This window comes from Malurus melanocephalus, unplaced genomic scaffold, assembly GCF_030028575.1.
Source record: "Malurus melanocephalus ecotype Western Australia unplaced genomic scaffold, MMel_1.1 scaffold_518, whole genome shotgun sequence".
Lineage (NCBI taxonomy): Eukaryota > Metazoa > Chordata > Aves > Passeriformes > Maluridae > Malurus > Malurus melanocephalus.
The window spans coordinates 218,962-232,895 of record NW_026623750.1 but is presented as its reverse complement, the minus strand read 5'-3'; the positions used below and the strand labels follow the sequence as shown (position 1 = coordinate 232,895).

Sequence of the window (13,934 nt, the reverse complement as noted above, 5' to 3'; positions counted from 1 at the left end):
GGTGCCCAGAGAAGCTGTGGCTGCCCCTGGATCCCTTTGAGTGCCCAAGGCCAGGCTGGACATTGGGGCTGGGAGCAGCCTGGGACAGTGGGAGGTGTCCCTGCCATGRCAGGGGTGGCWCTGGGTGGGCTTTGAGGTCCCTCCCACCCAAACCCTTCTGGGATTCTGGGATCCTGTGATCTCCCTTTTCTGGCAGCTGTGGCCTCACAAGATAAAACTTCTGAAAACACTGGCTGCCCATCAAAATGTTTGGGTTTGGCCTTTTTCAGCAATGGGACGATTTTGCTGCCTTTGGATTTCAAAGCCCATTCCAAAGTTGTTCATGTGTGTTTGTGCCTGRGTTCTGTGCTGAGCTCCTTGGAGGGATGGATGTTGGCCATGAAGGGAGTTCCCATGTTTTTAATAACAATGAAAAGAACACCACTTTTTGTGAAACCTGCAGAAAATGGTCCCCATTGGCTCCTTCAGGCGCTGCAAGGCCACAATGAGCTCACCCCAAAGCTTCTCCTGTCCAGGCTGAACAATCCCAGCTCTCCCAGCCTTTCCTCCCAGCACAGCTGCTCCATCCCTCTGACCATCCTGCTGCCTCCTCTGGGCTCTCTCCAGCAGCTYCAYRTCCTTCCTGTGCTGGGCCCCAGGGCTGGAGCAGCTCTGCAGGTGGGGTCTCACCTGAGCAGGGTGGAGTGTGTGCAGCCCAATCCAGTAAGCCATGATGTCCAGACGACAAGTCGCTCCAAATAATTGCAGCAGTGAGGATTCTGATCTCTTTGGAAGGCTTTGTGYTTACACAGGACATTTGGAACCTGTTAGCACAGGATTGTAGTAGGTTTTGCCTTCTTTACAAAAACAAGGTTAATGCGTAAAATGGAATTCTATCGATTTCCTTCTATAAGGATTGTCACCACTCCCTTCTGAGCACCTTCCCATGGAATTACAGGATAATTTAGGTTGGAAAAGRCTTTTAAAATCATTGAGTCCAACCATAAATATAAGACTGCTAAGGCCACCCCAAACCCACATCCCCAAGTACCGCATCTATAAGGCTTTTAAATGCCATCACACAGTCAGGGAAGATTCTTCATAAGATGAAATCTGCAGCAGAAAGTCTTTCAGAACTGCTCAGCCTTACAGTGAAAATAATTATTCATGAGAGGAATTTTTTTAAATAGTGAAAGGACTTTAGCAGTGAGTAGTTTGACTCCTGGGAGGCRTGAGCTCTGCATTTCTAGCAATGAACAAGTCAGACTGAATGTTTTAGTTACAAGTTTCATCACACAATGGATGAAAGCTCATGGACTGTGGTAGCAGAGGAGAGAATCAAGTGATTTCTSCAAGAATGAATCTCTTAAATTCTGAGCAGGAAGGGAGGTTCCTCCCAGTGTTCTCTCTCATTAAATTTATCTGCAGCTGCAGTAAATTGTGAGCATAGTTTGAGGCAGATACAGAATCATAAAGGTTGGAAAAGACCTTTAGGATGATGGAGTCGAACCCGTGTGGGTCAGGTTCCCTTGCTCTGGAAGAGGATGACCACCCTGTCCCAGAGCTTCTTGGTTCTCAGCCCATACACGAGGGGGTTCAGGGTGGGGGGCACCAGCACGTACAGGTTGGCTGCCATGATGCGGGCGGGGAGGGGGATGCTGTGCCCGAAGCGGTGGGTGAGGACCGTGAAGAGGCCATGGGTGTAAAAGGCCAGTATGACACACACGTGGGGCATGCAGGTGCTGAAGGCTTTCAGCCGGGCTGTTCGGGACGGCAGCYGGGCCACCACACGCAGGATGGTGATGTAGGACACAGAGATGAATGCCAGGTCAGTCCCTGTCACCAGGAAAGCCGCAATGAGGCCGTAAAGGACGTGAAAGCTGATGTCCCCGCAGGCCAGCTTGGCCACGGCCATGTGGTCACAGTAGGAGTGGGTGATGACAGTGTGCCCACAGAAATGTCTCTGGTGGAGCAGGAGGCAAATGGGGCTCACCAGGAGCACCCCCCGTGCCAGCACCAGGCTGCCCAGAGCCACCACCACGGGCACMGAGAGGATGCTGGAGTGCCTCAGCGGGCAGCAAATGGCCACCAGACGATCCAAGGCCATGGCCGTGAGCACGCCCGACTCCACCGCGGAGAAGGCGTGGATGAAGAACATCTGAGTGAGGCAGGAGGAAAACCCAATCTGCCCAGGGCCCAGCCAGAAAATGCTGAGCATTTTGGGCAGTATGGAGGTGGACAGGACCAGGTCAGTGAAGGCCAGCATGGCCAGGAAGAAGAACATGGGCTCGTGCAGGCTGGGCTCTGCCTTGATGATGAGGAGGAGGGCCGTGTTCCCCAGCAGGACGATGCCGTACATGATGCAAAGGGGGAAGGCAATCCAGAACTGCTCCTCCTCCAGCCCAGGGATACCARTGAGGAGGAAATAGGGAGGGTGGGAGAAGGCAGTAGAGTTCAGGGACATTAACCTTTCTTGGCTCTTTTCTATGCTGAGGGCTTTCTGTCCTGCGGAAAAAAAAAAAACATCAAACACTCTCGAGCTGACTGGGCTAGTGGCAGAGACCAGCACGATGGGAGGTTTGGAAGCTCAGATTTCCCCCACAGCCTTTGGCAGCACCGGGCCAGGAGAGCCCCTGTGAATTTAGTGTCCTGACAGCTTCCACTGAAATGCCCTGTCCCTCCTGGTGGGCTCTCCTGGAGCACACTGGATTCTTCCTGGATAAACTGAACAGGAAAACTGCCTGAGGTGCACACTTGCTCCTGTCCAGTGTCCAGAGGGTGTCCAGCCCAGGGGACCAGAGGAAAGCTGCTCCAACATAAACCTTCCTGTCACCAGCCCTGGAGCTCTAAGGACATTTGTGCTGCTCATCAGTGTAAACTGAGGTGCCAAGTGCTTGTCTTGGTCAAGAAACACCTGATTTCAGGGCAAGAAGTGCCAGTGTGACAGTGTTTGACACCCCCCTCCCCGTGTCCCACATGCCCAGTGCTTCAGGGCTGCCTGTTCTCCCCCAAAGACTGGGACTCACTCAGGCCCTGCTCAGCTCATTTTCCCCCAATACCTGGGAGAAAGGATTCCTCGAAGAGCCCTGCAGTGCAGATCAGGCTGATGTCCCCGGCCTGATGAGAGCCTTGGGAAGCCTTCCCGGAGCACATGGAAGCTTGCAGGCGCAGAGGGATGAGCAGAGTCCCAGAACAGAGCAAAGCTTTTCCTCCCCGAGGRTCTGGTGTAGCCGAGCTGGGCTCTGCTCCTGCTGCATCCGGAGGTGTCACACTGTGACCATCCCAGCCCGTCCCAACACAGCCACTGGTCACCAGCTGGGGCTGGGCTGTCAGGGCAGCACTGGAAACCTCACACACGTGTTGAGATCAGGGTCACCTGCACTCTAGGGACATTCCCCACTTTTTTCCTTGTGGCTTCGAAAGTCACGACAAATTTCTTCTTCATTTCCTTCCTGGCAGCTGCCTCTGTTGATGCTGCTCTACCAATAAACCTTCTATTCTTCTGMGGAGAACATGGGGACAGGGAATGCAATTTCCAGGCAAAGGGAATGGGACACTGCAGCGRGGCTGCCCGGAGTGGTGGCCCTGAGGTCCTTTTTGCAGAGCAACAAATTGCTGCCCCAACCCTAAATACTCACCCGCCTCCCACAGGTCTCTAAGGGGGACTCYGCTCTGCAGAGACCAGAGATGTTTTTCTGCCTGACACATCAATCCCAGCAGGGAGCTCTGCATCTCCCCCGCTGCTTCAGGTGTAATTAGCGACAGAAGTCAGAGAAGGCAGCAGGTTTTAACCCTCTCAGTGCTGATGACCTCACCAACAGGGCTGTGTTTTGCCRGTTTGTACCTGCTTTCTTCCAGTCTTTTACTTTGGGGGAGATGTGAGAGTGGTCATAGAATTATAGGASGGTTTGGGCTGGAAGGAGCCTGATAGATCATCCAGTTCTAACCACCTGCCATGGGCAGGGACACCTTCCACTAGACCWCAATCCCAGAATCCCTGAGGCTGGAAAACCCTCCCAGGAATATTTGGAGATCCTCCCCCAGGAGATCGTCCAGGAGATCTCCAACTGCTGCATCCTCACGTGTGTCCTTGCTGYCTCTATTGCCACCTCCAGGCTCCTGTGATTCCCAATTCTCTTCCCAYCACTGCCACCCCACCTTTCCCTCCCTCCCTGTCCTAGCTCAACCCTTCCCTTTTCAGACAGGTGAACCCAAATCTCTCCAGCTGAGCAGGGCCAGCCCTGCCTCTGGCTCAGGCTCTGCTCATGGAGGAGATGTGGGTCGGGTGTCCTCCCCCTGTTCTGGTTGAGGTTTTCCTTCTGCTGCAGGCKAGGTGACCTGCACCCTCAGCCCTGGACATCGCAGCTGGACAGTGGCTGCCACAAGCATTGGCAAAGACAAGAGCCAAGGAAGCAGCAGTTCCAGCACGTTCTGTTCCCCAGCAAAGCAGCACTCCATGACTCAGCTTGGAAAACAAGATGAGAGCGAGTTTTATCTGCACCCAGGAGAAATCCATCATGCCTCCCTGCTCCGAGGCTCTGTTAACTCTGAGAAATAAATGAGGAGGAAATATAATATAGCATTTCCAGGGTGGGTCATTCATTTTTTTTATTAATTTTTTTCTCAGCACAAGAGGAAGAAAAGGAACATATGGGGAATGAGCAGGAGCCGTTTCTCGATGCTGTGGCCACATGAAAAGGGTTTAGACCATTAATGCCTCCAAAAAATTAATTCACATTTCCCAAATCACATTAGGCAGGTACAGATTATTTTCATTTTTGTGATTTTYTTTTACCCTTATAAGCTCTATTAAACCAGAATATGCCAAAAATGACAGGGAGCAGAATTGCCTTGAAGTGCCAGATGAGAACTGTTTGTAACTCGCCTAAATGAAAGTATTTATTTTGAAATAAATTGGGGGTTTAATTTAGCAGAAAAGGTTATGTCAAGACTGAAGCTGTACCAGCACAGACTACAAAAAAGAGACCAATTTTACTCTCAGTGTTTGTTGGCATTTGAAAGGAACTGCACCAAGCTCCATCAAACACTGCAGCCACTGGAGGCCCTGACACACGACAGACTTTGGTGAGATCCCTCGCCTAAAGCCATGGACAGGAATCYCGAGGGCAGCCTTTGGACCTGTCCTCTGTCCATGAGGAGCGGCTGAGGGAGCTGGGAAAGGGGCTSAGCCTGGAGCAAAGGAGGCTCCGGGGGGGACCTTGTGGCTCTGCACAACTCCCTGACAGGAGGGGGCAGCCGGGGGGGTYGGGCTCTGCTCCCAGGGAACAGGGACAGGAGGAGAGGGAACRGCCTCAGGCTGGGCCAGGGGAGGCTCAGGGTGGGCACCAGAAGGAATTTGCCCATGGAAAGGGTGCTCAGGCCTTGGCAGGGGCTGCCCAGGGAGCTTTGGARTCCCCATCCCTGGAGGTGTCCCAGGAAGGGCTGGAGGTGGCACTGAGTGCTCTGGGCTGGGGACAAGGTGGGCATCGGGCACAGCTGGSACTCCAYGGGCTGGGAGGGCTTTTCCAACCTCAGGGACTTTGGGATTCTGTGGTACTGATGGAGACATYGGTGCTTGGAGAGCCCCTGGGCCTCGTGATGGAGAGCAGACCAAAGCAGGGCTGCTGCGGCTTCCTGAGAAGGGCCCGGCTCTGCAGGGCTTTGTGCAGCAAAACCCACCCGGATCCAACGGGAACTCCCAGCCCTGACACCCCTTCCTGAGGGATCCTGGTGGCTGCTGCAGTGGGAATTGCAAACACATCCCTGTTTTCACCCCGAGAGTGAACCACAATTCATGGGAGGACCCTTGGAGGGGATCCCATCAGTCCATACAAATCTCTCCRAGYGGTGCAGAGGATGGTGCCAGACTCKGTTCACTGGTGCCAATGGCAGGACTTCCTAGGAATTCCCAGTGTTCAATCAAAAGTATGAAACACCTTTGGCTTGAAAAGGAGACTTCCTTCAGCTTGGAATGATCACTGACATTTATAACTTGCTTATTTTTTTCTCTTGAGAAGTTTTCATTTTATTGAATTTAATTATTAATTTAAATTATTCWTAAGATTGCTACCAGTAACACTGGGTCGGAAGTTTTTTCACAACATCTGATATAAGGAAGGTGAGGAGTCTTGAAAGAGCACCCAACAGGTCAGAACAAGACCACAGAGGTGGAGGTTCCTCTTCTGAAATGMATTTCTGCATCTATAACGCCACTTTGGGCAGATGTGCTGTAATTATTTTAGTTGGAGAATGACTCTACAGCTAAAGTTTCTGGCAAAAATTTTGGAATATGAMTCTGCCATGTGTGGAAACAATGAATTCACTAAATCACCCCAAACCACCCAGCCTCTGCTCCTCTCTGCCACTGTTAGAGGTGAGATGGGAACCAAGAGGTGCAGTTTTGGAACATCTTTATTGGTTTGCTGAGGCACCTTTCCTTCCTTGTGGAGCTAGCCAGGTCAGGTTTGGATTTAATCATTGCAGTAGTTTCTCTCTACGTTGGGTGAGGGCAAAAACTCTTGGAAGGAGTTTACAATCAGCTTTTTTTGCCTGATGGCAGCGCCTCAGAGCACACAGAGAGGGCAGTCCTGCCCCAAGGACTCTGAGTGTAAAACAAGATGAGGCGGTGTGAGGACACAGGACAGAGGCCGAGCGCGGGTCACCGGGGAGTTCCGGCATTAATGTGAATCAAACTCAGGATCCGCCTCTGGATYTGCTTGGTCCTCACCCCGTAGATGATGGGGTTGAGCACAGCAGGCACCAGGATGTAGAYGTTGCCCATGATGATGTGGACCAGRGGAGCCAGGTCCTTCCCAAACCTGTGCACCACGGACAGCCCGATCAGGGGCACGTAGAACGCCAGCACCACGCAGATGTGGGCGATGCAGGTGCTGAACACCTTGAGCCTCTCCCTCCATGCCGCCAGGCTCAGCACGGCCTTGAGGATGAGGAGGTAGGAGAGGCAGATGAGGACGGCGTCCAGCCCCATGACCAGCAGGATGGCTGTGAGCCCGTACACCACACTGGGGGTGGTGTTGGCGCAGGCCAGGTTCATCACGTCCTGGTGCAGGCAGAARGAGTGGGACAGCACCCGGGAGCCRCAGAAGGGCARGGGCAGGAGGAGCAGGGGCAGAGGCAGGAAGAAGAGCACTCCCCTGGCCATGGCCAGCAGCCCGATTTTGGCCGTGGCCGCGTTGGTGAGGATGGCGGCGTGTCGCAGCGGGTGGCARATGGCCACGTAGCGGTCCACGGCCATGGCCAGCAGCACGGTGGACTCGACGGCCGAGAGCGTGTGGATGAGGAACATCTGCAGCAGGCAGGCCCCAAAGCCGATCTCCCTGGTGCCGAACCAGTAGAARGCCAGGATGCGCGGCACGGTGGCCGTGGCCAGGGCCAGGTCGATGGTGGCCAGCATGCAGAGGAAGAAGTACATGGGCGCGTGCAGGCTGGGCTCCGCGCGCACCACCAGCAGCACGGCGCCGTTCCCCGCCAGCGCCAGCACGTAGGCACAGCACAGAGGGATGGCCATCCAGGACTGGGCTGCCTCCAGCCCCRGGATGCTGGCCAGGATGAAGGACGGGCTCAGGTCAGAGCTGTTGGACAAGGGCATGGCCCGCGGGGCCGGGGGCGCTCATGCTATGCCAGGGCACTTCCTGCTGCAAGGGAAACACAAAGGGCACTTTACAAACCCTTTCCCATGGCCTGGGATCCCGCAGGGCCGTTCCTGGGATTCTCAGGGTTGCCACACTGATGCAGAGAGCCCCTCCTCCAGTTTTTCACCCCGTTATGGCTCTACGCAACAACATATGCAATGACAAAATGCTGACATTTGAGTTCGARCAGGAATTGCCTGAATTCTCTAAAAAGCAGAACACCGTAAAATCAACCTTTTGAATAATAAACCCATCAGCTGAATTTGTTTGCTTTTCTTTTTAAAGGACAAAATTAAATTTGATAACAAAAAACCCAGCAGATTTTTAGTGCTTCCTGTAAAACTTCAGTGCTGCTTGATTTTTAACATATGCGCTGCAGTGCCCTGTCAGAAATGTGCTCAGTGAGGCTGAAGCTGGCTGTGCTGCCTCCCACGGCCCAGCCCTCCCCAGAACAGCACAGAGGGACAGACATAGGTATTCCATTTTTTTTTGCATAAAAATTGGATTTTCATCCTATGAAAAACACTTATGGAAAAATCAGAATCTGTAGCAAAAAAAAAAAAAAAAAAAAAAAAATCAGATTATTTAGCTTATTCTGTGTCTGTAGATTTTCCAGGAGTGCTGTGATCCAAGRATAATGGCCTGGAGATATGAAAAAGCCTTTGCTTTAGCTTCCTTTCTATTTTCAGGCACCAAGCCAGTACCTGGCTACACCTGTGCTGGAATAAACCCACTATCCCTCCGCCCTGGATGGACAGCACAAGGTCAAGCACATAACCTGAGCTTTCTGATTATTCCTTCCATGCCCAATCCATGTAAATCAGTGATGCAAAGGGGTTTTATGGCAAGCTCTGCAGGTTATTAATGGAGTYATTTTATAAGTATCACTGGGTTGTGAAATACAGGATTTTTATCACACAACTGGGGTGAAGCCCTAAAATAGCATCAGGATTTATTCTCCTGATGTGGGGCTTYTCCATCTTTGATGTATAACGAGTAAGACTCACACTGTAGCTTTTTCTACCCGATTTACACACAGCGTGGGAGGACTGTTGCTGTCACTGYGCCCAAAATCTGTTCCAGGGATGACGTTGGCAGCAAAACACTCGAATTAAGGAACAAACGGAATGAACAAGGAGCCTCAGTAATCACCAACAGGTACTGTGGCACCTCTCCCGCCAGCYCTGAAGGAATTACCCGAGTCTCACCGGAAAATCTCTGCCCCTGAGGGAATGGGGCTGTGAGACAGGCACTGAAACAATCCCTGATGCTTCAGCTCATCTCTAATTCTCTGGCACTATAAACGAACGCAGGTTTTCAGAAGGGCTTGGGATTCGGGAGCGGGTGCTGTGAGAGCCTGGCTTTCTGTAGAGATGGAGACTGGATCCATGTMTTTGAAACACCAATAAATGCAGATTTGTTTTCCTAGCAGGATCCAAGCAGCAGCCACAGCAGTGAATCACAGAATCAATGAGGTTGGAAAGCCAGGATTGTTGAGTCCAACCTTTGACCAATGCCCACCTCATCAAAGACCCATGGAATGGTTTGGGTTACAAGGACCTCAAAGCCCATCCAGCCCACCCCTGCCATGGCAGGGACACCTCCCACAGTCCCAGGCTGCCCCCAACCCCGATGTCCAGCCTGGCCTTGGGCACTCAAAGGGATTCAGGGGCAGCCACAGCTTCTCTGGGCACCCTGTGCCAGGGCCTGCCCACCCTCCCAGGGAACAATTCCTTCCCAATATCCCATCTGGCCCTGCCCTCTGGCACTGGGAAGCCATTCCCTGGCTCCTGTCCCTGCAGCCCTTGTCCCCAGTCCCTCTCCAGCTCTCCTGGAGCCCCTTCAGGCCCTGGAAGGGTCTCTAAGGTCTCTCTGGTGCCTTTACCCCTCCAGGCAGAATAATCCCAGTCCTCCCATCCTTCTTCTTCTTTTTCCTTCTCTGCCTTCTCCCTCTTTCCTTTCCCCTTTCTCTCCACCCCATTTTTATCTCTCCCTGTCTCATTCCCCCTCCACCCTGCTCTCCAGYTGTGCTGACAGATGTGCTGATAAATCCCCCACACTCTGCCCTCCAAGTCCCTCACAAACATCTTCTTACTGTGGCAGAGGCTCCTGGGGTTTTTGTTTCTGAGCCGTTTTGGAGAAGAGCCGCAGTCAGGAAGCACAGACATCCAGGGATGAACTCTGAAAGTTTTCAGAATGGGAGCAGACTCAGAATCTTCTCAGAATTCTCAGTCATCATTTTCAGACTCTGGTGTGAAGATGCTGGAAGCCAGGCATCTCTTCAGAGAAGCTCTTTTCTCCTGGATGCTGTTAATCTTGCAAGCTCCCGTTGCGATCACAGATATTTGAGCAGAGCTGTCCCTTCCCCAGCGCCAGCAGGAGCTGCTCCCCAGGCTGAGCTCCTGGGGCTGTTGCTGTTCCACCCTGGGAGAGGGACCCCGGGGACACTCAACGAGATGGTTCACACAACACAGAGCAAGCAGTGGCCTGGGAATCCTCCCCTCAGGAATCCTCCCTGCCCTCTTTCTGTTTTTTATGGAGCTGTTCTCGCACTGTTTTTTTCTCTCCATTCCAGCTGCTGCATGGGTGGAGCAGAACAGAAGGGCACTGATCTGGGCCCCAGTGCTCAGTGCCAGGCAAAAYCAGGCCAGTTCAGGGCTGGGATCCTGTCCCGGTGCCTTTGCTGCTTCATCCTTCCAAGCTGAACACTGACTGTTGCTTCTTACTCTCCACTGTGGTCAAGACTGGCCAAAATATGGTTTGAGATCCACAGAAATACAGCTCTGAAATTGGGAGGAACGAAATATTTACARCTGGAGGTGGCACTCAGTGTTCTGGTCTGAGTGACAAGGTGGGGATCCGTCACAGGTCTGGGAGGGCTTTTCCAACCAGAGCAGTGCTGTGATTCTGTTCCATGATTTTGGGGCATTTTATTCAAGCCAGGAGAACCATGAGACCTCTTTTCCTGTGTGGCTGAGACCCAGCCTCCAGCAGAGCAAGGAGACAGGCTGTCACCTCCCAGCTGTGGGTGCCCCTGGAGATCTCCTCCGTCCCTCTGAGGGGCACAGCCAGCACCAGCTGACCTCAGATGGAAGGCAGCAGCCCGTGGTCCTGAGCGTCAGGATGTTTAGCCATTCCTTATAGTTTTGAACCCCTTTTTTTTTATTTTTGAGAGTTTCCAGCTTCACCAGACCCCCAAACCCACACAGGGACACACCCCTGACTCATACAGTCCTGCTTATCTGCAGCACCCCTGAAGATTTTAGGCAACTCCAACCTAATATTTCTGCATTGTATAGACAGAAAAAAAGCTTCATCAAGTTTTGTGACCTTTCACAAGGAATAGATGGGTTTTATTGTAGATGCTGCACGTACATGGCATTCAATGCACAACAGTGACTGGGACATTCATGAGACTTGGCAAGCTGGTAAGACTCAAAGACATCCAAAAGAGACACAAAAGCAGCTGTTCCCKGAATGGGGATGGGCATGGCACTCCAGACACGTGAATGATGGCTGAGCAGGCTGTCCAGAAGGGCTGAGAGCGCTCTGGGCCCCTCAACAGCACCTAATGAGAAATGCTCTGTGCTCAGTCTCTGCACTGGGCTGCCCCTTGGGAGATGTTTCCAGATGAACAATCAGTGACGGATGGCCAGAGTGGCCCCCAGCTCTCGGCCCATAGCCCGTCCTGTGGGGTTTGCTGCCAGCTCAGCTGGGCTGTGACACACGGCAAGGGGACGATGACTCTGTGCAAGGTCTCTCAGTGAAGGTTACACCCCATTATCTGCTCCAAGTTTGCCTCACACACAGGAGGCTCCTTGATCTTCCCATCACATCACTTGAAAAGAGCAAGTCAAGAGGCCCATTTTTCTTTAATTGCCTCCCTCTTACGGGGGCTTCCATCTGGCTGTATCRCTAATCTTGGGGTGTCTGCCAGCTGCTGGAAGGGATGAAAGCACCATACTAGGACACAGCATGAAAATTCACAGCTCTGGCTTGAGGGACAGCATCCCAGTGGACCTGCAGTTCTTTCCTCTGCAGTGACCTGCACGGATGAAGCACCAAGAGACCACTCCACCAGCTCTGACTGGGAAACCAGGCCAAGAGCTCCAACCCAGAAACCAGTTCCAGTGGGTTGACTGAGAGACCAGTCCCAGAGCTGTGCCTGAGGAACCAGTTCCAGACCAGTCCCAGAGCTGTGACTGAGTGACCAGTCCATCAGCACTTTGTGGCAGGACTGCTGGAGGAGGTTACCAGTCAGACGCACTCTTCCTGCACAGGGCCCTGAGCAAAGCCTCCCGGATGTGGGTGGATTTTATGCTGTAGATAACGGGGTTGAGGGCGGGGGGAATGATAAGGTAGGTGTAGGCCACYAAGGTGTTAACAAGGGGGGGAACGTTCCTTCCAAAGCGATGGATCATGGACAGCCCGATCATGGGGATAAAGAATACAAGGACAGCACAGATGTGGGACACGCAGGTGTTCAGAGCCTTCAGGCACTCCTCCTTGGTGGCGAGGCTGACCACGGTTCTGATGATGAGGATGTAGGACAGCACGATGAAGATGAAGTCCATCCCCACGGTGGACAAGAGAATRATCATCCCGTAGAAGACATTGACCTTTATATCTGCACACGCCAGGTTCATGATGTCGGGGTGGAAGCAGAAAGAGTGGGAGAGCTCCGTCTTTCCGCAGTAGGTCAGTCTCTTGAGCAGGAAGGGAATGGGAAGGAGCGAGACCATCCCCCTGAGCACRATGGCCAGGCCGATCTTTAGGACAGTGGTCTTGGTCAGGATGGACCGGTGTCTCAGGGGGTGCGAGATGGCAATGAAGCGGTCAAAGGCCATGGCCAGGAGCACGGAGGACTCGATGAAGGACAGGATGTGGATGAAATACATCTGGGTGAGGCAGGCGTCGAAGCCAATCCTGCGCACGTCGAACCAGAAGAGGCCCAGGGTGGTGGGCAGGGTGCAGAGAGCCAGGCCCAGGTCGGTGACCGCCAGCATGGACAGGAAATAATACATGGGCTCGTGAAGGCTTTGGGTCCTCCTGATGATGAACAGGATCACGCWGTTGCCCACCAGAGCGGTCAGGTAGAGGGCACAGAAAGGGATGGAGATCCAGGGGTGAAGGGCCTCCAGGCCCGGGATGCCCATCATGAGGAGAGCTGAGGGTTGGTAGAAGGAGCCATTGAACTCCCACGGGGTGTGTGAGTCGCGCTCCATCCCAGCTCAGCTCTCACATGGCCTGGGCCTAAAACAAACCAACAGCACAAGCACCACGGAGCTGGGCTCTGGCTGAACAGAGGAGCTGCGCATCCCTCTGCGGCCCCAGCAGCCTCTGCAGGGATCCCTGCGCTCTTTGGACACGGTCACATATGGCTACGCTCCTGTTTATCCATTAAATCGCAAGATGAAGGAAAGAGATGGACATTTTTTCTTGAAAAAGAGAAAAAGAAAAAAAAAGAAAGACTTTAGAATGAAAAGGAAAACATTTCCAGGGAGTGCCACTATGTCACAGTTGTCCCCAAATTCCAGTGTTTGAGATGCTCTGTGGAGTGAGCAAATGCCTTTTCTGAAATCATCCCAATCATGACCAAACTGCCAAGCCAAGGCTTTTTTTTATGCCAACTGGGGATGAAAAAGCATGAAAATAGTGAACATTTAACCCTGACACTTCTTATTTAGGAAATCAAYACTGGAAACAAATGCAAAGTTTGTTGGCACTGGCACARGTTGCCCAGAGAAGMTGTGGCTGCCCCATCCCTAGAAATGTTAAATGCCAGGTTGAGCAGCCTGGTCTASAGGAAGGGGTCCCTGCCCACASCAYCAGCTGGAACAGGGTGGTCTTTAAGGTTCCTCCCAACCCAAACCAGTCTGGGATTCCATGGTTTACAACAGGACAGAGAATCAGCCACTCTGACCCTCCTGCTCTCGGCTCAGGAGATGGCTCCCAGGGCCATGTGCATTTTCAGTGGTTCTCACACCAAACCCTGCTCATTTCACAGTCCCACTAACAGGTGGAGAGGAGAATAAATGACCAAAACCCCTCACGGGCCCAGGCTGGTTGATAAAGGCAAACACGAGGCAAAGCAAAGACATTATAGGGCCCTGGGGAGGATCCTGGGGAGGATCCTGGGGGTCCGAACTGGAAGCGAGGGGGCACATGGGCTGTGATGAGTGTTTTACACAGGATCAAGAGCAGGAGGTGAGGGAGGCCCTGGCAGAAATCTGGCAGTGTCTGCTCCGGTGAGTTCAGCAGGTGAGGATGAGGCAGGTGGGGGTGGAGAATGCCTTGGAATAA

The 13,934-nt window shown here is 52.8% G+C and overlaps 3 protein-coding genes across 3 annotated transcripts; all 3 read right to left on the bottom strand.

Moving 5' to 3' along the window:
• Positions 1-1,498: 1,498 nt before the first annotated feature.
• Positions 1,499-2,455, bottom strand: LOC130582725 (olfactory receptor 52R1-like). Its single transcript, XM_057381607.1, has one exon. It carries the CDS (start codon positions 2,441-2,443, stop codon positions 1,499-1,501), a length of 945 nt encoding a protein of 314 aa, XP_057237590.1. The 5' UTR covers positions 2,444-2,455.
• Positions 2,456-5,197: 2,742 nt separating this feature from the next.
• On the bottom strand, positions 5,198-10,789 carry LOC130582729 (olfactory receptor 51E2-like). The gene is made up of 2 exons (XM_057381612.1): positions 9,727-10,789; positions 5,198-7,634 (listed from the first exon to the last, which is right to left on the bottom strand). Exon 2 carries the CDS (start codon positions 7,586-7,588, stop codon positions 6,638-6,640), a length of 951 nt encoding a protein of 316 aa, XP_057237595.1. The 5' UTR covers positions 7,589-7,634; positions 9,727-10,789; the 3' UTR covers positions 5,198-6,637.
• Positions 10,790-10,793: 4 nt separating this feature from the next.
• Positions 10,794-13,064, bottom strand: LOC130582728 (olfactory receptor 51G2-like). The gene has a single exon (XM_057381611.1). The coding sequence runs from the start codon at positions 12,854-12,856 to the stop codon at positions 11,882-11,884; it is 975 nt and encodes a 324-aa protein (XP_057237594.1). The 5' UTR covers positions 12,857-13,064; the 3' UTR covers positions 10,794-11,881.
• Positions 13,065-13,934: the final 870 nt, after the last annotated feature.